Source organism: Eptatretus burgeri, chromosome 3 (genome assembly GCF_056783735.1).
Source record: "Eptatretus burgeri isolate ZD-2024b chromosome 3, Ebu_testis_v1, whole genome shotgun sequence".
In the NCBI taxonomy this organism is placed as follows: domain Eukaryota; kingdom Metazoa; phylum Chordata; class Myxini; order Myxiniformes; family Myxinidae; genus Eptatretus; species Eptatretus burgeri.
The window spans coordinates 63123038-63145996 of NC_140963.1; the positions used below are offsets into that span (position 1 = coordinate 63123038).

The following is a 22959-nucleotide window of genomic DNA, read 5'->3' on the forward strand; positions in this document are numbered from 1 at the left end:
ATTGGGTTGTAGTTAAGGGGATCTGTTTTTGCACCTTTTTTATATATTGCTGTGATGTTGGCTGATTTCCAATTTTCCAGGTGGATGGATATATAGGAGACCAGTTCGGAAGTGTTCACAAAAAATGCGAATACGTGAAGCCCGAATGTCGAAGCGGGTCGCACTTTATGACCCGCAAATACACGGGGTCCGCGAATAGTGAATTTACAAATATTGGGGTCCAACAGTACTTGTGACAGCACTCAGCCCATACAATTCCCACTCCCTCTTCTCCTCCAAAACGTGATTAATAGTAAATATATTCATTTTAAACTTACCCTGTGCACCGACAAGCCCCAGATATGACCTCCCCATCGGTGTTGTGAAACACAGAGGTTTGTTTAAAAAAGCACCATCTTCAGCCTTTCGCAGAGGCACATCGCCGGGAGTTTTTGCAACACTCACTGTAACATGTCAACTCTTTGGACAAGTTGATCATGAAGTTCTCCAACTGTTTCGTTGTGCAGAAGCACACCCTTTCTCACAGGAACACTTATAAGTGCTTTTGGCTTCTTTGAAAGCTTTTTTTGTCGTTTCATCCTACAATCTTTATCTGGAAGGCATGAAATATGTCCAGGCTGACCCAAATTACTGCCTTACTAGGGGTTTCTGCACATGCTTGCTGGGCAATCGGGGTGACAATGCATCATTTCAAAAGTCACGTACTGCCTCCACGTGTCGAAGGTTCTTATTTGAGTTAAACCACTATTTTGAAGTTTGCAAATAAGATAAAGTTGAGTATATGGTGTTCAAACATTAGTGCAATTTGTAACATCCTTTAAATGTTAATAAAATGCTTTCGGAAAACCTATTACTGCTCAATAAATTACGATATTTGTTGGAAGAAACAACTTAACGGGAGGGTGAAGAAAACGCGCGTGCATGCTTGTGCGCAGGCCTTGTCGGAGTGTGACATCCCATGCTATGCCAAAACGATTAATGGAAACACGCTCATCATCAATGCCTTGCATGAAGTCCTCGGTGAACGGGCCAATGAGGTGAGGCCAGAGATTTATTGTTTTCTACTTGGTCATTCCATTCCACCAATTCTCTTCCGATAATACTGCATACAGTATGTGTTCTAATTCTTCGTGAACCTGATAACGTTCTTCTCATCTTTAAAAATAAATAAATAATGAACAACCTCTTTTATGGTAAGAAAGCATGTGCTCGAAGTTGAAATTTTACACGTTTGTTGCATCCTTAAGGGATCAAATGTGGTGATGTTTTTTTGGTATGGCACATGTCTGTAGATGTCAGATTTAATGTGATAACTTGTAATAATTGGAGTCTTTTTTTTTTTACATTGAGGAATATCATGAAAATTTACAAGTGATAATTTTATACAATTTACTTGTTATTGCAACCTACTGTTTGTACTAATGCTCTGACAAGTGTAAAATGACATGGCTAAGCAACTAGGGGCCCATCCGTATGTCACATTACATCACTCGAAATCAGGGTGTCTGAAACTGACACATGCGACATACCATTGCAAGTTTCAATGCGTTTTGCAAGAGATGTATATATGGGGGGAAACATGTACTGGCATATTCCAATTCAGATATGAGAGACTGTTTTAAACCCTGAATTTCAGACTGCATGATGCTTTTTCAGAACTTGGTCAGGGTTAATGGGCTGAAATGCATTTCATTCAAGTTAACCCTTTAAATGTTTGAGTGCTGAATTTCTCCTGCAAATACTGTAATATGAAAATATAGTATTTTTTTTCATGCAGGCTGAATATAACATCGATTGTTCAAAAGGCAACCATAAAAGACAACCATAGTAACAAACACTTATATCAGAACCATCCATCCATTGGGACCATACTCTTTGCAGAGCGTTGGTGCTGCCGAAGCAGTCTCCTTGGCTATTGGGCACAATCCTGGACGTGTCGCCACTCCGACACAGGATACCAGCAAGCTGGCACTCATTTTGTCGACGTCGGAAGGATGATAGGCCGAGTTAACCCCACTTGGTATTAATTCAACAGCTGAGTGGGATTTGAACTCAGGATCTGAGGATTCCAAGCCCATCACCCTAACCATTAAGCCAATACCAGGCATATATCGGAACAAACAATATATCTTGTTGAACAATGATATGGGCCACGATCGTGGTCAACAGCACGTTTCCGTGAGGCCACGATCATGGTCAACAGCACGTTCCCATGAGGCCACGATCGTGGCCAACAGCACGTTCCCATGAGGCCACGATCGTGGCCAACAGCACATTCCTGTGAGGCCACGATCGTGGCCAACAGCACGTTCCCGTGAGGCCACAATCGTGGCCAACAGCACGTTCCCATGAGGCCACGATTGTGGCCAACAGCACGTTCCCGTGAGGCCACCATCGTGGCCAACAGCACGTTCCCATGAGGCCACGATCGTGGCAAACAGCACGTTCCCGTGAAGCCACGATCATGGCCAACAGCCCGTTCCTGCGAGGCGTCAATCGTGGCCAACAGCACGTTGACTATCGTGGAGCACTGGAGGTGGTGCTTACATGAACAGGCAACTGTGTCTCAGAAGTCTGAATCATGGGTGCCTTTGGGATTAAGCACCTTTATATTTCCCTACCTGGTCAATAATCATAAATTTAACAGAATGTTAAGGCTGTCGCAGCGAAGTGGGAGCCACTTCGTTCCAAAACTGACCAAAAATTATCAAAAATGAACTTCATGAAATTATCAAATCATTAACTATTCCATAAACTGGAGCATATATGGAACACAAGGCAAAAAACAGTTTATCAATTCAGACAAACACAACTCAGGAAAGGAACCAGACTGATAAACATTTAAATATCATGGACACTTACTATGACAATCTGTTCCACTTGTTCGGCCAGGATGTCGCGACACGATAGTATCAAATTTTGGCAAATTTTCATATTTCTCGATGGACATGAATAAAAAATTAAATTTTCTTCCCTCCAAATGGTTGTCAGATAAATATTTGAGCATTATTGCTCATAGACTTGTGAAGTCAGTCTGATTCATCTATTTTAATGTCCAAATACTTAAAACATTCACTCACCTCAATATTTCAGCAATAATTCCAGAATTCCATCATCGTCGCGTAATGACGGACAAGAAAAAAATCTCCCTTTGGCTGTTGAGGGAGATTGAGACAAACCTGAATTTTTCCTGCAAATTGGTCATGACAGAAATGTATCATTTGGGGTAAGATATTTCAAATTCAATGATTCAGGTAAAATTGTATTGTTTATTGCAATTGCAAATTCCAAATTCAATGATTCAGGTAAAATAATATTGATTGTCGCGTAATGGCGGACAAATTTGAAATTTTGAAACGCGTGGTCAGTGAGCGGTATTTAATCAAAATATGTCTATAATGTTTGTAAAATTAGATAATATGATTACTGTTGGTAAAATGAGCCTCATCTCAGCCACTTTCAGCACACTTCACAGAATAGCACACGCAGGCACTTTAAATTTTTCATCCCTGAATAGGCATTCAAAGTGAAACTAGGATAAATTTCACTCTATCACATGCCACTCAGCCAATTTTTGATCGATTTTCAAACTGTAACTTATGTTCTGGAAAGGAAAGTTCACTCTTTCTGTTGAAATAAACTTTTCAAAACCAAGTTCCAATGACGAATATCAGATAAATTAAACATCTGAAAATCTAAAAATGAAATTGGAAATATCACTGATTTTTCAGCTGATAGCATTTAACGTACATTAATCTTAGGATCCTGACATCTGACGGTCATTAAAGTATACATTTTTTTTTAATAGATTTTTCAATGCTCTAACTGACTGTGAGGGTTTCAAGAAGGCTAGTTTACTCATATTTGTGTTTATTTACTGTTATTTAAATACAAGCATTGGAACAGGGTGGCTCCCACTTAGCTGCGACAGGCCTTAAGCATCTGTTACAGTGCGTGCCAACAGCAGAGATTTGCATTCCTTTGTACGGAATCCTGTTTTATATTGTTACCCTTCACTTTTCAATGTAATAATCCCCTTCCATTCAGATTCTCACCATTGCTTCACAGCACATATGCTACTCCTTTAGACCTGGCAGAAAAGAAAAAATGTGTATCAGTAAAAATACTTGGCATAAAGTGATGTTCATTACCTTATTGCTTGCGTATCAGTGAAAATACGTTAACTGGGAGTGCATCGTGAGGAGTTCCTGCATAAATGTCGAAACCTTGTGGAGGATCTGCAACACAATTTGCACACATGCAGACAAATGCATGAGACAACATGAAATTTGACTTCAGACAAAGACAGCCACTAAGAATGGGGGGAAGTGACAAAATTCTCCAAGGCACTCTGGGTCCTGTTGGTGCCATATTTATGACATCACTTTTGGTTCTACACTCAGTGGATAATTAAGGAGGAATTTCCTCCTCCCCATGGATGCCAACTTAAGGTGTTGCTCGTGCTTTGTCCTCAATTCTCAGCACAAAGCAAGCAGCATGCACTATTATTACAAGTCTATGGTATGACTACACCCACATCAGAATCGAACAGCTGACCTCCATTCTTGGAATAGATGCTCTCACAATGAAGCCACCGAGTCTTAATTTACCCGACACGATATCCAATACTTGTTTTTGTGTTTTCATGGCACTTGGTTCAACTCAACAATTTCTCAATTTTAACAGCATTGTCGGGCTCAAGTCGAAACACAATTGTTGTGCAACATTTTGTTTGATTGTAATTAAACAGAACTTGTGCTAAATGGATAGTTTTGTGCTCTTATCTGACCACATGGGCAGTGACTTGGTGGTCTGGGGTTCAAATCCATGTACAGTGCCTTTAGAAAGTCTACACCACTTTTCAAATTTTCACCTTTTGTTGCCTTAAAGCTTGGAATGAAATTGCATTAAATCAGACTTTTTATCCCCTGCCGTGTGGCAGGAAGAACCCAATTGATTTTAGGTGTGGCCGGATCCAAGATGGCCGACTGGGGCGGTCCGTCCGTCCGTCCGGCTGGCTGGCTGGGCGTCAACATTTATGGCGTCAACATTTATAGCTGTGAGTGTGATAACTCATAAACTGTTCGCCATATCAATCTGAAATTTGGGTCACACATATACCACCTGAAAAGGAAGAACCCTATTGATTTTGGGTGTGGCTGGATCCAAGATGGCCGACTGGGGCGGCCATCTTGAAAAAAATGTTTTTTTCGCCATATCGATTTGAAATTTGGGTCACACATGTACTACCTGAAAAGGAAGAACCCTATTTATTTTGGGTGTGGCCGGATTGAATATGGCCGACTGGGGCATTCCATCCATCTGGCTGGCTGGCTGGGCGTCAACATTTATAGCTGTGAGTGCGATAACTCATAAACTGTTCGCCATATCGATTTGAAATTTGGGCCACACATGTACCACCTGAAAAGGAAGAACACTATTGATTTTGGGCGTGGCCGGATCCAAGATGGCCGACTTGGGCGGTCCGTCCATCCAGCTGGCTGGCTGGGCGTCAACATATATAGCTGTGAGTGCGATAACTCATAAACTGTTTGCCATATCGATTTGAAATTTGGGTCACACATGTACCACCTGAAAAGGAAGAACCCTTGAAATGAATGCGAGGGAAAAACCTTCGGAGTGTAGGCTTTATTTCACTTGATTGAAGCCGCTTCTACAGACACATGAGGAAATACATGTGCAGCAAGGAATACATGTGTAGCAAGGAGTCCATGTGCAGCAAGGTATACACATGCAGTCGATCACCGCAAAATAAATCGGCAATTAGCACGGAGTCTGGTATACTCTCAATTCTTACCATTCAACGAGCACCAAGTGAACCACCGCCGTAAATGACAATGCCCCAGGGACAATCCCACCGACCGCGCGGAATCTCGGTTTTATCTGTCCCGTGTGCGAGCCACGCGACATGTGATCATGCGTCACATCCTTCAATTCATCACAACCCTATTGATTTTGGGCGTGGCCGGATCCAAGATGGCCGACTGGGGTGGTCCGTCCGTCCCGCTGGCTGGCTGGGCGTCAAGATTTATAGCTGTGAGTGCGATAACTCATAAATTGTTCACCATATCGATTTGAAATTTGGGTCACACATGTACCACCTGAAAAGGAAGAACCCTATTGATTTTGGGCGTGGCCAGATCCAAGATGGCCGACTGGGGCGGCCATCTTGAAAAAAATGTTTTTTGTAATAAATGGAAATCCGCTTATTTGATTTCAATTATTTTTCAATGGCGGGGGATTCCCCATCTCTGATGGTATATTTCCACCTGTAGTACTTCTACCACTGAAGGTGAAGGAGGAGGTTCTGTTTTCACTCCTTTCTGTCTGCTTGTTTGTTTGTTTGTTTCTTTGTTTGTCTGTGTACAGGATATCTCAAAAAGTTTTCGACGTATCCGGATTAAATTTTGTGGATGGGTTCGGTTTGTGACAAGGACATACTGATTAGATTTTGGTGAAGATTTGGTACCGGATCCAGGTCGAAGAATTTTTTAAATGATTCTTCACCATTACGAGATAGTGCCAAAAACGATATGTAGCACAATATCTCAAAAAGTTGTGAACAATTTTGGATGAAACTAGCTGGACATGTTGGGTGTGTGGTAAGGATGAATTGTTCCAATTTTGGTAAAGATCCAAATCCAGATCTGGATACGAGAATTGTTTAATTTCTAAAGTGATTCTTCACCATTGAGAGATGGGGCCAGAGACAATATGTATACTGAAACGCAAAAGAAACTTACCACCTTTTAAACCTTCAAATATCAACAATAACACTGTGTGTAGTAAATGTGTGAACTTATTTGTGGACAATAGTATCCTCACTGTCAGACAAAACGGTCATGGATGGTCATTTGAACCTTCAATGGTCACTTCATAGCACAGCTGTTGAACAGCCGTTTTGACTGTCAGTGATTAGCCAAGGGGTACGGGATGATTTTAATGAGCTGCATGTGATGTCTTGATATTGGCTTTAAAAAGGCCAGTGCAAAATGGGAATTTCAATCAACATGCCACGATTGTCAAGGGATCAACAGCAGTGTGCTTTGGGCATACTGCAAGGCGGATTGAGCTACCGTGAGGTGGCACGTCGCCTTCGCTGTTCACACCAGACGATATCGGCCGTGGTGGACAGAGACACCCTCCACAACTCTGCAAATGACAGACCTCGATCAGGGAGGCCAAGAGTCACCACTGCAAGGCAGGACAGGCAGATGGTCCTAAGTCAGATGGCTTCAGACATTGAGGACTGAGTGGGACAGAATCCAGCAGCAATCCATCCAAGGACTGGTAGGCAGTATGTGCCGACGATGCACTGCCTGTATCCAAAACAATGGTGGCCACACACGCTATTGAAAGGGGACTGACATTGCACCCTGTGCTGTTCTGTACTGTAGAACAAACTGATGAGATGGTGTATCTTGGTCAAAAACTTGACATGTCATCAATAAAATGCCAATGTTTCAATTAGCAATTGTTGGTTTGTTTTATTTTGAACTGTTACAATTTTATTACATTTCAAACAAGTGGTAAGTTTCTTTTGCGTTTCAGTATAGTATGATATTTCAAAAATGTATTGGGCCCGATATGTTCTCCTGGATCAGGCATTGCGTGACGGAGGTATGCACTCTACCCAGTGCCCTTCTCGTTTATACATTGTAACCCACAACTTCCAAGTAAAAAAACAGATTCTAAAAATTTCAGAAAATTAATTAAAAATACAAAACTAGAATATCTTGGTTGGATATGTGTCCACCCCACTGATAATTGCAATTGTAAATTAGCTCAGGTGCAACCAATCATCTTCAAAATCACACACCAAGTTAATTGGCCTCCACTTGTGTTAAATTGGAGTGATCGTGATTATTTCAGAATAAAATCAGCATTATTTCCTGTAGGTTTCCTCTGCTGGGTAGTGTATTTCACAGAAAGACTCAACCATGAGCACCAAAGAGCTTTCAAAAGACCTCTGGGATAAAGTTGTGGAAAGGTACAGATCAGGGGATGGTATTAATATTTCAAAGGCCTTGAATATCCCTTGGAGCACAGTCAAGACCATCATTAAGAAGTGGAAGGCATGTGGTACCACCGAGACCCTGCCGAGATCAGGCTGTCTCTCCAAACTGGATGACCAAGCAAGGAGGAGACTGATCAGAGGCCACCAAGAGGCCAACAGCAACTTTGAAAGAGTTGCATGCCTTTGTGGCAAAGACTGGTCACTGTGTGCATTTGACAACAATATCCCAAGCACTCCACAAGTCTGGCCTGTATGGTAGAGTGGTAATAAGGAAGCCATTACTCAAAAAAACCCACCTTCAGTTCCATTTGAGGTTTGAAAAAAACCATGCCGGAGATTCTGAAGCCATGTGGCAAAAGTTTTTTTTTTGGTCTGATAAAACCAAGATGGAACTTTTTTTTGGCCTAAATGCAAAATGTTCCATTTTGTGCAAATCCAACACAGCACGTCACCCAAAGAACACCATCCCTACTGTGAAGCATGGTGGTGGCAGCATCAGGTTATGGGGATGTTTTTCATCAGCAGGGACTGGGGCACTTGTTAGGATAGAAGGGAAAACGGATAGAGCAAAATACAGAAAACCCGAGAGGAAAACTTCTGCCCTCTGCAAGAATGCTGAAATTGGGATGGAAGTTCATGTTTCAGCATGACATCAACCTGAAGCACACAGCCAAAGCTACACTGGAGTGGTGAAGGAACAAAATGATCAATGTCCTTGAGTGGCCCAGTCAGAGCCCCAACGTAAATCCAATTGAAAATATGTGGCATGACTTAAAGATTGCTGTCCATCAAGGCTCCCCACACAACTTGACTGAGCTTGAACAGTTTTGTACAGAAGAATGGGCAAGTATTGCCCAATCAAGGTGTGCAAAGTTGGTCGAGACCTATCGCAACATAATCACAGCAGTAATTGCTGTCAACGGTGCTTCCGCCAAGTATTAACTCAGGTGGGGAATGGGGGTGGACACTTATCCAACCAAGATATTCTAGTTTTGTATTTTTAATTAATTTTCTGAAATTTGTGGAATTTGTTTTTCACTTGGAAGTTGTGGGTAACGATGTATAAATATAGGTGGAAAAAGTCTGATTTGTTGCAATTTAATTCCAGGGTATAAGGCAACAAAAGGTGAAAATTTTGAAAGGGGGTGTAGACTTTCTATAGGCACTGTATGTTTTATTTTTCCACTACAAGATCTAGGCTGGTGGGGCTACCTGTGACAGGGGTGACAGTGAGGTGTCAGGATAAAAAGAAACAAGCTGACAGTGGGGTGGTGGTGGGGCCACATGTGGATGCAGCAAGCAACGGAGTAAACGAACCGGAGAGAAGAGACATGAGGTGATGAAACACAGTATCCTGCAAGTGAAAGGGGTTGGGTTAGAAAGGGTTAATGAGGAGAGAAAAGATTGTGGTTTGGGAGGTGGGGTGACATGAGTTGATTGTGCACCATCAGCTTGAGGAGCTGAAGTGCAGAGTGTGATTGAAAGGATGGACTGCATTGATTTGTCTGCTCTATCCTATTGTACAAATACACTGATGTCTTGCAATGTTCTGTGTGATTTACAGGATGTAAAAATGTCTTCCTTCGTGTCATATTTACGACCAAAACATCCACAGCGGTGATGCATCATAAACCTTTGTTCCACAGCTCTTGGAACCCATGTGCCACCAGCTGGCCCAGTTTTGCTGTGCCGAACAGCAAGAGCTGTGCCTTTTTACCTTCCAGTTCCTGCCAGAACTAATTTGGAAACACCTCTCAGGCGTGGCCCGCCAAGACAAACCTAGTCAGAGCTGTGTGGAAGGCCTACTTCTTGAAATGTACAACCTGGTATGCACACACACACACACACACACACACACACACACACACACACACACACACACACACACACACACACACACACACACACACACACACACACACACACACACACACACACACACACACACACACACACACACTTAGCTTTGTCAACTTTCTTACTCAAAATATAATTGATCCCAACATGTCACAGTGTTTCCATCGATGCCGTAATATACTGTACAGTGTACACCAAGGTAAGGGTTGGTTGTTTTATTTGAATAGTCTTGTCAACCATTGCTATTTTTCAGGACGTCAGAGATCCGGATGGTGACATGATGTCATCATTTGTGGTACCCTCTCTTTTGCAACCTTCTATTTACCATGAGGTGAGTTTAAAAAATGGGGGCAGGGTTGGGGAGTGTGGGAAGGGGATAGAGAGATAGGAGGTAAGACGGGGTGCAGCGAGTCGGGAGGGAAAATAATGTGGGAGCGATTTTTTTTTTTTTTTTTTTTTTTTCCCCCCCCCCCCCTCCTTCTTCTTCCTGGTTTCCCCCCTTACACAAGGGTCATGGAGTAGCTAAATGACAGCAGGTTTATGGACTCCAAAGGGCATGTAGTGAGTGGGGTGTGGACGGGGGTGGGGGGGGAGACAGTGTGGATGGACTTGCACAAGGAAGAATAACAAAAAAAATACGTCACTCCCGTGTGGGAGTGACGGTCATCTCTGGGAGAAACAAGCATGAGTTCCTGTTACTCGGGTGTAGTGTTCTCGGGTCAGGAGGGATTTGTATTGTTGTCTAGATATTGTCCCAGAGATTCATATGCTACAATCAAATTCAAGATAACTTAAGAAATGTAGGAGGAGGTAGATTTTGAAAATCGTCATTTTGCAACTACATGAAGCAGTTTTCGCAAAATTCAGTCATGTGACGTGCACGTATTCAAAGATATCGGTATTCTTTCGAATGGACATGAAAGACAAGGTCAGCTGCTATGCAATGACACCATTCACTAACTTTTACCATGCCCAGTAGAGAATATATAGCCTCCTGAAGGTAGGGCAGTTTTTGCAAACTTTGAAGTCACATGACGCGAAAACGAAAGTGAAATTCGAAAATCCGTCCTGACCAAATTTAGATATTTTCCCATACATTCATATGCTACAATCAAATTCAAGATCGCTTGAGAAATGTAGGAGGAGATAGATTTTGAAAATCGTCATTTTCGCATTTTTTGCCAACTTTGAAGTCACGTGACACGAAAGCGAATATCGAAAATCTGGCCCAACCAAATTTAGATATTGTCCCATAGATTCATATGCCACAATCAAATTCAAGATCGCTTGAGAAATGGCGGAGGAGACAGAATTTGAAAATCGTCATTTTTGCAACTTCAAAGGCCTCGTGGCCTTGACCTTGACCTTCGGTGACCTTGAAAGTCATACCATCGTGTACGTCTCATCGACCTCTATCAGAATCACTAATGACCAGATCTCCCGCTTCAACTTCATTGTGAACGGACGGATGGATCGAAGGACATCGACACCCATATTATTAGGTCATGCTCGAAGAGATGACCTAACTAGTAACAATTGCTCGGAGGAGAATATAATCGGAAAGAATCAGTGTGTGTAGAAGAGATCATGGATGTGCATGGGTGAGTGCAAGAGGTAGTGATGGGTAGCACTTTTTAAGAACTGAAGTAAACAGGATGAGACATTTAGTGGAGATGGGCAACCAGCTTTGACTTTGAGAGGGTACTCAAGTGAGGGCTTGCAGAGGAATGCATTCCTGGAGTGTCTGGTGGAAGGCATAGGTAAGAGAGGGCTAGTGCAAGGCCAGATGGAAGCTTGTATAAAATAGAGCCGACCAACATGCCACTGGCGGGAAAGTGACAGTTCCAGGGTCTTTGCCTCCGATCGTTGATCCCAACAATGCAGGAGGCTTTGGTTATAACCACCTCAAGAAGGAGAAAGGTTAGAAGCAAAACCAGGGAAGAGTGGGGATCTCCATGGAGCTCCGTATAAAAACCTGAAACACCGTGATGAGCTCGATGTGACTCAGGAATGCCTTAGCTCTCAGGAGATACCCAGACATGGATTGGCCTTTGATGCCATTTTGGTGATGTGAACCTCCCACAAAAGGTTGTGGCATATACTGAGACCAAGGGGTTCCAGGAATTACACCTTTTCCAGTGGCTGTCCATAGAAGTGAATTGGTTAGTTTGATTGCTGATCCTTGTCGAGAGAGACAGTGTGTGTGCATCTGACCTGCCAGCTTTGAACATCATATTCCAGGCAGCTGACCATCGGCTAATCTTGTCCATAGGGATTCGGCAGCAGCCAGTGTTTCACAAGTGATTCTGCACAGGGTGGAATGATTAGCAAAATATTTAAGTCCATTTTCAAGTCAATGAGACAGATCATTGATATCGATTTCAAAAAGAAAAAAAAAACTTAGGTCTGAAGATGCTGTCTTGTGGAACCTCTGCTTGAAGGGAAAGATCATGGGAAAGGATACCATCAATGACCACCTGGTGTTTCTGCCCATAGAGAAATTCAGACAACCACTTTGAGGAAGGGACCTAAAATACCAAAGCAGGATGACAGATAAATCGAGGCTGAATACCACATTTGACAATGTCAAATTTTCCGTATACATCCAGAGAGACGGGTTAAACATCTTGCTTGTGGAAGTGGAGGGCGGAGAGCATTCAGGGGCAAGTTGTCATTACAATGTGTAAAAGTATTCTCTTAAGAGTTAGAGTTTGGGATAGTGGAGTGAGACTTGGATTTCAGGAAGGCAAAGTTTGAGGGTGCAAAGAAAAGGAGCAGGGTGTTTTAACAGGAAGGCAAGGAGTCTTATTAAGGATAGCAGAAGGCATTTTTTGGTACAAAATCATAGGAATGGAGTCAAACTCATATCAGCAAACAATTAAGCACAGACTCGTGAAGAAAATAACAAGACAAACCAAAAGAGAATATGAAAAGGATATGACCAAAAATATTAAACATAATAGCAAGACATTAAGTACATAATGGGGAAATAACAGGTTAAGATGAGTGTCAAAGTGTGGGCTCGTTGAGGAATAGCGCAGGGAGATTGGTGAGTGATGAAAGTAAGATGGCAGGCTTATTAAATAGTTGTTGAGCTTCAACATTTACATAAGAACAGTCAGGGGAATTACCAATAACTGAGGGTATCTCTCAGGTGGAATGGGCTTTTAGAAGAGATCCAAGGAGGAGTGGACGATGTAAAGAAGCGGCCAGAAAAGCTAACGACAAGATAAGATAAGATAATGCTTTGGGGACAGATAATATGCATCCAAGAGTATTGAGTGAGATAGAGGAGCAGGTAAGTTGATGTTAACCTATTATCTTTTACAGCTCACTGGAGTCAGGACAGGTTCCAGAGAATTGGAGAGAAGTATATGTAATATCCTTATTTAAGAAAGGATCCATAGAAGAATTGGAGAACTACAGACCTGGTAGCTTAACCTCAGTTGTGAGGAAGATGTTGGAGATGTTAATTAGGGAACCATTTTAATATATTGAAACTCATTAAGGGTGCTCAGCATGGATTTACATACAAATGGGAGATCTTGTTTAATAAATTTATTGGAGTTCTATTGATAAGTTACCATGTAGGAGATTGTTGTTGTATAGTACCAGACAGTTCTCTTGAACAGGCCCACGACACGCACCACAGATACGGCTGGTCGATCTCCCAGGAGTTCCCCCCCACCAGCATCCAAGATAGTGTACCCCCATGTTCATGAAGCCAGGGTCATGTTGAGAGAGAGGTAGAGAGGTGGAGGGAGAGAGAGGCGGAGGCACAGAGAGACAGACACACAGAGAGACAGGAGGGAATGGGCCAGTCCATGGAAACCAATTGGCGCTCTGACCATGGCTGGGATGCCCTGCCAAATTTGGGCAGCAGGAAAGAGTTGTTGTTCTGCCTCTCCGGTCTGGACCGGATAGCATACAGCTAACCCCCATCCGCCAATGAACGTAACATCTAACAACCATGCTGAGGCTTAGAGTTCTTTATTCTTGACGTATGGTATGAGTTGGTAATCGCTGTAACAAAAACAAAAATAAAATGTTATAGTAAGTTGACACAGATATTACGGTGATCGTTATACATGTACAAGATGTGTATATTAAAGGGCAGTTACTTTGTCGTGATATGCTCGGATGAGTTAGCTCCCTTGTTCCAGGAATTCGGGCAAGGCGTACTTTCACGCAAACAAAAACGTGAAATAAAATTAACCTAACTCAGTGCAGAGTACTGCACTGTCAATGAGAGCCGTTATTAAAATCACTGATCAGAGTAACGGTACAATAACAAATTAGAGTCACTAGAATAGACCGCAGAGCTTTACATTTGTCTACACATCAAAGATGCAAGTTCTTTCCTATAGATTGTTGTTGTAACACAATTGTCGAAGTTCGTCGGTAAAACTAGAGCATCGAACTGTTTCATGCCGACATAAAGTCACAGTACAAAATTCTGGTGTTGAACGATAAACAAAACGCATCACTCACACTGTTGTTGGCCACAGTCTGGCACAAAACGCATTTTTCATCGCAGCGGGCAAAAAAACCACATGGCAAGGCGACATTTTTTTTTTTCAACAAGCGTTTCCTGGCTCACGGTAGGCGGAGCCACAGGGAAGCAACAACAATGAATAAGCATGACTAGTCAACCGGCACAGTGTGGCGGCACAATTGTGACGATTTGGATTTGGTCTCCTGACCACATAAGAGGTTGTTAGCAAAGGTGCGGGAGTGGCTGGTATCTAACTGGATTGGAAACTGGCTTAATGATAGGAAGCAAAGAGTGGCTGTGAGTGGGTGAAATGTCTGACTGGGAGGATGTAAGTAGTGGGGTACCTCAGGGATCAGTCTTGGGACCATTATTATTCATAATTTACATCAACAATTTGGAAAGTGTGGTGAAGAGCCAGCTTTCCAAATTTGCAGATGCAACAAAGCTTGGAGGTAATGTTGATAGCAGAGGGGGAAGAGGGGTGGAGGTGATCAGATTCAGGATAGTTTACATATCTTCATAGATTGCATAAAAGATTGGCAGATGCAGTTTAACATAAAGAGATGTAAGGTGCTGTGGATGGGTAAGAATAATGAATATAAGGTTTACACAATGCAAGGGGCAATCTTGGAGTGTGCCACACAGGAGAAGGATCTGGGTGTGGTAATAGATATGGGTGGAGAGTGAGCAGACAGCATCGTACCAGGCAGTTCTTGGTAAAGTTGATAGGATTTTCGGTTTTACGAGACCTTCAGAACATCCACACAATGTAAAATGTGACAGTCCTCAACTCCCCCCCCTCCTGCCCGCTCACAAACCCCAAGCCATGAACCCCCCCCCCCCCTCACCAAAGTCTCAACCTCCCCATCCCAACTCTGTTTCATCTTTGCTCTCCCTCCAAACTCCAACTCTCTGTCCTACCCTCCTCCCCCCCACCCCTCAATCAAACCAAAAAGGCATTCTTACATCGATTATTACGTATTTAATATCGTGTCGCCACAATCACCAAATTTTAAGTTGTCCTACTTGGAAGCCCCTTATTATTTCACATCAATAAACAACTATCTCAGTATCGTGGTGCATTATATATCACTGACAATCTCTCAAGTTGTAGTATTTTTTTTACCAAATTTGGTGAAAGGAAATAAATAAAATAAAGTCTGCTTTCGATTCCTACAACCTGCATTTCATCGCTTCTAACTTGCCACGTATGTTAATTTACATCACATGATATGTGAATTACACATCCATGCACAATGCACATGTGAAATATATGGTGTACGAGGTGCAGTGGAACACGAGAAGCAAGAGTGTTAGCATCCCAGGTCGAAAAACCAGTTAAAACCAGTACACATTTTCAACTGGTCTCTATTGGTTCTAATTGGTCTTTAACTGGTCTCTATTGGTTTCAACTGGTACCAGTTAAATTCAGTCAGAATTCCAATTTCCCAGTTGAAAAAACCAGTAGCTCATATTTGTACCAGTTAAAGTCTTACTGGTTCCAGTTGATACCAGTTGCAATGTACTGGTTCCAGTTGATACCAGTTGCAATGTACTGGTCTCCCAGTTGATACCAGTTACAATGTACTGGTCCCAGTTGATACCAGTTAGTTAAATACATGTATTTCAACTGGTAATGTATCACTTTATTCCAATTTCCATATTAAAACCAGTAAGAAACCAACTGGCTTTACTGGTACCAGTTGGCTACTGGTTTTCAACTGGTACCAGTTGACCAGTAAGCCACTGGTCTTTACTGGTTTTTTGACCTGGGATCAACTCCGCTTTATTGCGCGTCTGGATGTACATTCCTGCCACCCCGAGTGGGCGAGTCATGATATACGAAAACCCAATCACATGATACAGCACACTCCTCCCCTCGTAAAATGACAAGTCAAATGATGAAAGGACAATCATAACATGACCAACCGAAACCAATCAACACTCGTAATCCTCCAAGTACCGTGGCCGCATCCTGACCCGCCTCGGACGGGCAGCACCGCCAGACAGCCCAGGCTCAGACGCCTCCCGGCTCGGTCGAGGTGACGCCCTCACCGGACTCGCACCATCCACAATAACAACTGCCCCCGGCCGACCAGCCTGCCCGACGTCCCTGGGCAGGACTGAATCAGGCGAAGACCCCCTGGCGTTGGCACATCCGGCCCTGGCGATACAACGTCTGGGCACGGCGACATTACAGGTGGGGGTCCCACATCGTTCGGCCCGGGGGGGGGTGACGCTGAACAGCGATCATGCATTTGGTCCACGTGCCGCTTCCACACCTCCCCACCATCAGTCCGCACCATGCAATTCGCCGGGCCCAGTACCACAGAGACCACAGCCGGTACCCATTTGGAACCGTGGAAATAATCGCGCACCATTACCCGCTGCCCCACATCGAAACCGCGCAGCAGCGTCGGACGCGACACCGTCCCACTCCCCGACCCTCCAGGTCGCAGCAAATCCAGTCTGGACCGCAATGCCCGTCCATAGAGATGAATGGCAGGCGAATCACCCGTGACAGGATGAATCGCGTTCCTGTAATGGAGCAAAAAGACATTGACCACTGTCTGCACAGGTGCAACACCCCACCTGCGCAAAGCCCGTTTCAACATCTTAACAAACGACTCAGCCTGCCCATTCATCTCAGGATGATACGGTGCGGACCTCAGATGTCGAATACCATTTTGACGCATAAACTCATCAAATACACCTGCGATGAACTGCAGACTGTTATCAGAGACTAGGATCTCCGGTAATCCTTTATTTGCAAAGATCGTCCGCAGTTTCTCTACTGTAATGTTTGCTGATGTATGCTGCATTACAATAACCTCCGGCCATTTAGAGAATGCATCGATCACAATCAAAAACATTTTGCCATTAACCGGCCCCGCAAAATCTACATGGACCCTCTGCCAGGCTCTGCCTGGGGTCGGCCATAGCCCCGAGGCTCGATGCGGGTTATCAGCATTTGTTTGACACGTGGCGCAACGCTTAACCAACTGCTCAATGTCTTTGTCCAACCCCGGCCACCACAACAGGCTACGAGCAAGACTCTTGGTCTTCACGACGCCAAGGTGACTGACATGCAGTTCTTCCAAACATCGCTGCCTGAACTTCAGTGGAATCACCGTCCTCATTCCCCACATAACGCACCGTTGGACCAACGACAGCTCCGATGCGCGCGACGTGAAAGGTTGAAATGCCGGTGTCGAAGGTAGATCGCTCCAATTCCCCGTAGAAATCGCCTGGACGACACGGGCGAGCACCGGATCACGAGCCGATTCCAACGCGACCTGTCTGGCCGTGCTCGGCCCGCTTTGGACCTGGCCCAGCACGAACACATCGACCCGGTCGGCCGACTCAGATGCAGCTGGACCCTCCGCACACGGCAAGCGTGAGAGCCTGTCGCAGTTAGCATGCTTCTCAGTGCTTCGGAACTGAATATCATAATCGTAAGCAGCAAGAAACAGACACCACCGCTGTATTCGCGCGGCCGCTACCACCGGTACCCCGCGCTCGGTTCTCAGGATGAATTGAAGCGGCTTGTGATCCGTCTGCAAAGTGAAATGCCGCCCCAGCAGGTATTGTTGAAACTTCCGTACACCCCAGACGAGGCTGAGAGCCTCGCGCTCGATCTGGGCATATTCCCGCTCTGCTGTGGACAGGGTCCGGGATGCAAAACAAACAGGCCGCTCGGAACCATCGTCCATCCTGTGGGAGAGCACTGCCCCGATGCCATATGCAGAGCTGTCGCATGCCAATAAGAGCGGATGCGCAGGCTCGTAGTGCACGAGGACCGTATCCTCTGTGAGCAGCCGCTTGATGCGGTCGAACGACGCCTGGTGTGCAGGCCCCCAAGCCCAGCGCTCGTCCTTCCTGAGCAACCATGTTAACGGCGCAAGTTGTGAGCTGAGCCCGCACACGAACCTTTGGTAATACTGGGCCATACCAATGAACGAGTGCAGCTGCATCTTGTCTCGAGGCGGTGGCATGTGTTGAATCGCCTCCACCTTCCGAGGACCTTTCAACAGCCCCTCCGGCGTGATGATGTGTCCGAGGTATTCCAAGCGCTGCTGGAAGAACGCGCACTTGTCCCTGTTCAAGCGCAGGCCGCACGCTTCTAGCTTTGTCAGCACTTGGGCAATGTTCGCAAGGTGCTCGTCCGCCGTTTTCCCCGCAATGAGCACATCGTCTAGGTAGGTCTGAGCGGGCAGGCCAATGCAAACCTGATCCATGGCTTTCTGCCACAAGGCCGGGGCCGAAGCAATCCCACAACAGAGTCGGGTATATCGATAGAGCCCTTGACACGTGTTGATTGTCAAAAGCTCGCTACTCCCGGGATCCATCGCCAGGTGAAAATATGCATCACGCAGGTCTAGCTTCGTGAAGTATTGACTCCCCGCCAATCGCGCATATATTTCATCGATTGACGGCAATGGATATTGCTCCACGCTGAGCCCCGGGTTAACCGTGGATTTGAAGTCCCCGCACAATCGGACGTCTCCATTCCGTTCGATCACTCCACAGGCCTCCAGCCTATCCAGTTCACCCTTGACCTTGTCCCGCAGGGCATACGGCACCGGTCGTGGCTTACAAAAACGAGGAACCACCCCCTCCTTCAGGAAGAGCTTTGCCTCCACGCCCTTGAGTTTCCCAAGGTCGTCGCAAAACAAACCTTGATGTCTTTGAAGAATCTTCTCCAACTGATCCTCCCACTGGCTCGGCACGGGTTGCACCAGGTGAACTGCGGCCCAGTCTAGCCTGATGCGGGCCAGCCAATCTCGGCCGAGGAGAGACGGTCCCCTCCCCCGCACGACGTACAACGGAAGCATGGCGACCTGGCCTTGGTTCCGCACAGACACGTCTGCCATCCCGACTGGCGTTATCTTCTCACGGGTGTATGTGAACAGCGTGAGGTTGGACCTGATAAGCTTCAGACCATTGAGTCGACGCGCGGTCTGCTCGCCGATGATCGACACAGCCGCTCCCGTATCGACCTGAAACGTGATCGGCTTTTTGTTCACTTCGATTTCCACCGTCATCGGGCGCGCCGCCGCCGGGCCAATTGAAAACAGGCCCATCAACGGCCGCCGGTTCCGCTCCGGGTCGCCTCGCACATCGCCGTCCATGACCTTAACGGTGGCCGGCGCCCCACGGCACACACGCTTCAGATGACCCACCTTGTGACAATTTAAACACACGGTGCCTTTATACGGGCACGCACGGCACAGGTGTCGACCTCCGCATCCCAAGCACGTCCGCGATGTCACCTCGTCGCTCGTGCGGCCGCGCGGCGACGTCCGATCCGCGCCGAAGGTCATGCGCGCGTCCCGGGGTGCTCGCGACTCCATGTGGCCGGTGATGGCCCGAACATCTCCGCGAGTCTGCTCGACCGCCGTAGCCGTGCCGACCGCCGAGTCTAATGTAATGGCTTCACCCTTCAGCCGTAGAACCGCCGAAACCATCTTCGCATCTTGTAAACCAGCAATAAAACGATCTCTGAGCCGAGCTGGACGTTCCCCCGCGGTGAACTTGCAGGCCACGGAAGAATGCTTAATCCGCACCACGAAATCAGCGACGCGCTCCTCTACACCTTTCGAGAGGCGATCGAACTGGTATCGAGCGAGCTGTAATGACTTCTCCGGCGCCATGTGTGCTTTCATCCTCTCTACAACGTCCCGAAACGACAGCCCGTCATCACTGGGCTTGACCGGCGCCACCAAATCACCCAGTAGCCGATAATGCTCCGCCGAAAGCGAAGCAAGCAAGATCGACTTCTGTTTGCTCTCGTTGACCACATCATTCGCGTGGAAATAGCATCCCAATTGCTCCGAAAACAATTCGAAGTCGTCTCCGACGAAAACGGGCACATGTCCGTTTTCAAACATCCTCGTCAGCCAACTATGGTGTACGAGGTGCAGTGGAACACGAGAAGCAAGAGTGTTAGCATCAACTCCGCTTTATTGCGCGTCTGGATGTACATTCCTGCCACCCCTAGCGGGCGAGGCATGATATACGAAAACCCAATCACATGATACAGCACAAAATACAGTTTGTTTATAAATCCTGCCCTTGAACACTGTTCAGCCTTGAAAACTCAGGTGAAAATCAAAAGGACAGGTTGGAATTTTATTTATTTATTAAAGACTTCAAATAATAATCATGCCTTTTCTTTCCTCTGCGTACCTGTCTTTCATGAGAGACGACGCGTTCAATTGTTTAACGTACATAAACTCAGCAGTACTTTTGATTGTATGAAAGTTTTCTTTGGGTGGTATAGAGTCGACCGCTGTCTCGATCGTTCCCGAACAAAACATGCATTACCTCATTTCCTCTGATAATCAAAACGTACCTTTATTTCGTGATGGAAGACACGTTGTTCAGTCTTAAACACCAGAGGCCTGAAGGCTGAGGCCTATAGCACCAAAATGGTGGACATATGATTTTTTTTTCCCAGGCTTCAATTGTGGGTGGAGTCAGGCCAGCTGTCCAACCCAACATAAGAAAGAGAGACAGATGTAAAAGTATTGAAAATTTGTTTGTTAGCAGAATGGACAGTGATAGGACCAGTGACCAAGTGTCACAGTATCAGAGTAAAGAAGAGGAATGTCTGGAAGGAAAATGGGAGAAGAGCGAGTCTGGCGGGAGAGTAAGCCTGCAGTAAAAATTGAGTGAGAGTAAAATGGGTGGTGCTTCCTGTCTTACGAAGTGCTTTCTTTCCTGTACAGCCTTGTGCGTTCGGCTCATTTGGATTCACAGATTACGTGATCCAGCAGAGTAAAGTGAAAAAATTGGTTTACCGTCAGGCGATTCATCACCACGAGTGGATAACGGCCCAGAATAGGTGAGTGTGTGTGTTTGTGTGTGTGTGTGTGTGTGTGTCCATTTATTCTGCATGGCTGCATGCTTTATGTTGATTAGGTAGAAATTTCCCCAAGATTCGTGTTTTGAATTTTTTTATTTATATTTTCTTCACCATACTTTCTTTTCTGTGTACATTTCAGGTTTCAAGTGTTGACGTTCCTGCTGCAGTACTACAACATGCACATCACATCGATGCGACAGAGCTCCATCTGCTCCTTTTGTAAGGTTTTTTCCAGGTAGGAATGTTTGCATTACCACGTGCACTTCAATACGGGTGTGATTTCTTTCCTTTGGCGTTTTCAAATCGTTGGTGTGAGATTAAACTATATCGTGTTCCCAGCCAAGATATGCATACAATGTAGTTCAAATAACCTCACCTAAATAACAAGGAATAAGGAACTTTGATGCAGGAGACCATTCGACCGATCATGCCTGTTCAACATTAGACCAAACACATACCTCTCAGGCCACAGACCCAATCTCAATGGGGGGAGAGGCAAGGTGCCACATATGGAAACAAAATAATATTTAAACTAAAAGTATTTCTGTTATTAACATAAATGTTTTTTGGTTCATTTATTTATTTCTTTATTAGGGGGGAGGGGCGAAGGGAAGGATGATGAAGGTGGACCCTTACACAAACATTAAGGATGAGACCTCATAATCACTAAACTTGTATACCATCAACCATCTACACACATACTACCCACAAGTCCTGCCAATATCTCTGTTCCCCTCTTTCCTCAATGCATCTCGGTACCTATCTCATTCCAATTTAAACCGATCTACTCTTTCTGCTGCCACTACCTTTGTAGGAGGACCATTCTATGCATTGACTACTCTGAGTGAAAAACCATTGCCTAATTACTGTCCTAATTCTTCTCTTCTTTAGGCCTAGGTCACATTTGCCACGGCGGCCATGGGGTCTCCAAAATCTGTGGCCACTAGCAATTCTACGGTGGCCGCAATATTTCTACGGTCACACAATGTAGCAGTCACATATGTTTTTATTTTTCGGGTAGCCGCACGGCGTGTTTATAAATTGTGGAGACCGAAAACGTGGGGGTGCCGTACGGTCTTTGATTTGATGTCGCACGGTGACCTTAGGGCGTCCCTGCGGCGGCAATATAATTTTCAAGGCAGACGCAAGGAGACCTCAAGGTGCCCGCAAGGCGACCGCAGGGGGGCCTAAGGCGAACGTGCGGCCAGACGGATGGTAACAAGTGGGTATATATACCAGTCCTTTTTTTACTGAAATAAAAATATACCAGTATATATGACTGAATATACTATAACTATAATATACCGTGGTCCCCCAGAATCCGAAAGGCCAAGCTGTTTGAACAAATTGGAATCCGAACAATTTTTTCGAGAAAGTTTGGCCCAAAAACCCAACACATTTTAAAAAACCGAATAAAACGTAGCGTTCGTGTTTGTTCACGTGTCTCCCCCACCTGTTCGACCCGCATCTTAGCGCTTTGTTCATTCAGTTCAGCGGTGGAAGTACTCAGTCACATTTGTTCTACTGCGAGGATAAGGCAGCCATACGCCCTCTGAATTGACAGAAACGTGCGGCGGCCGCAGAGAAACTGAGGTGGCCTTAGGGTGGCCCTACGCCGCTTGGCTATATTTTACAGGCCGTGGGGGCGCCATGGAATTATAACTGCGGAGTTATAACTTTTTTCATTTCTACGCTCGCCGT

At 45.2% G+C, this 22959-nt stretch overlaps 1 protein-coding gene across 3 annotated transcripts in view; it reads left to right on the forward strand.

Moving 5' to 3' along the window:
- Positions 1-22959, forward strand: part of LOC147030053 (hyccin-like) — a 111446-nt gene that overhangs the window by 44922 nt on the left and 43565 nt on the right. For all 3 annotated transcript variants that reach the window (XM_085873754.1, XM_085873753.1, XM_085873755.1), the window contains 5 exons: positions 936-1037; positions 9685-9864; positions 10149-10226; positions 21122-21237; positions 21398-21493. In XM_085873754.1, coding sequence (XP_085729880.1) covers positions 936-1037; positions 9685-9864; positions 10149-10226; positions 21122-21237; positions 21398-21493 — 572 coding nt within the window. The remainder of the gene's footprint in view (positions 1-935; positions 1038-9684; positions 9865-10148; positions 10227-21121; positions 21238-21397; positions 21494-22959) is intronic.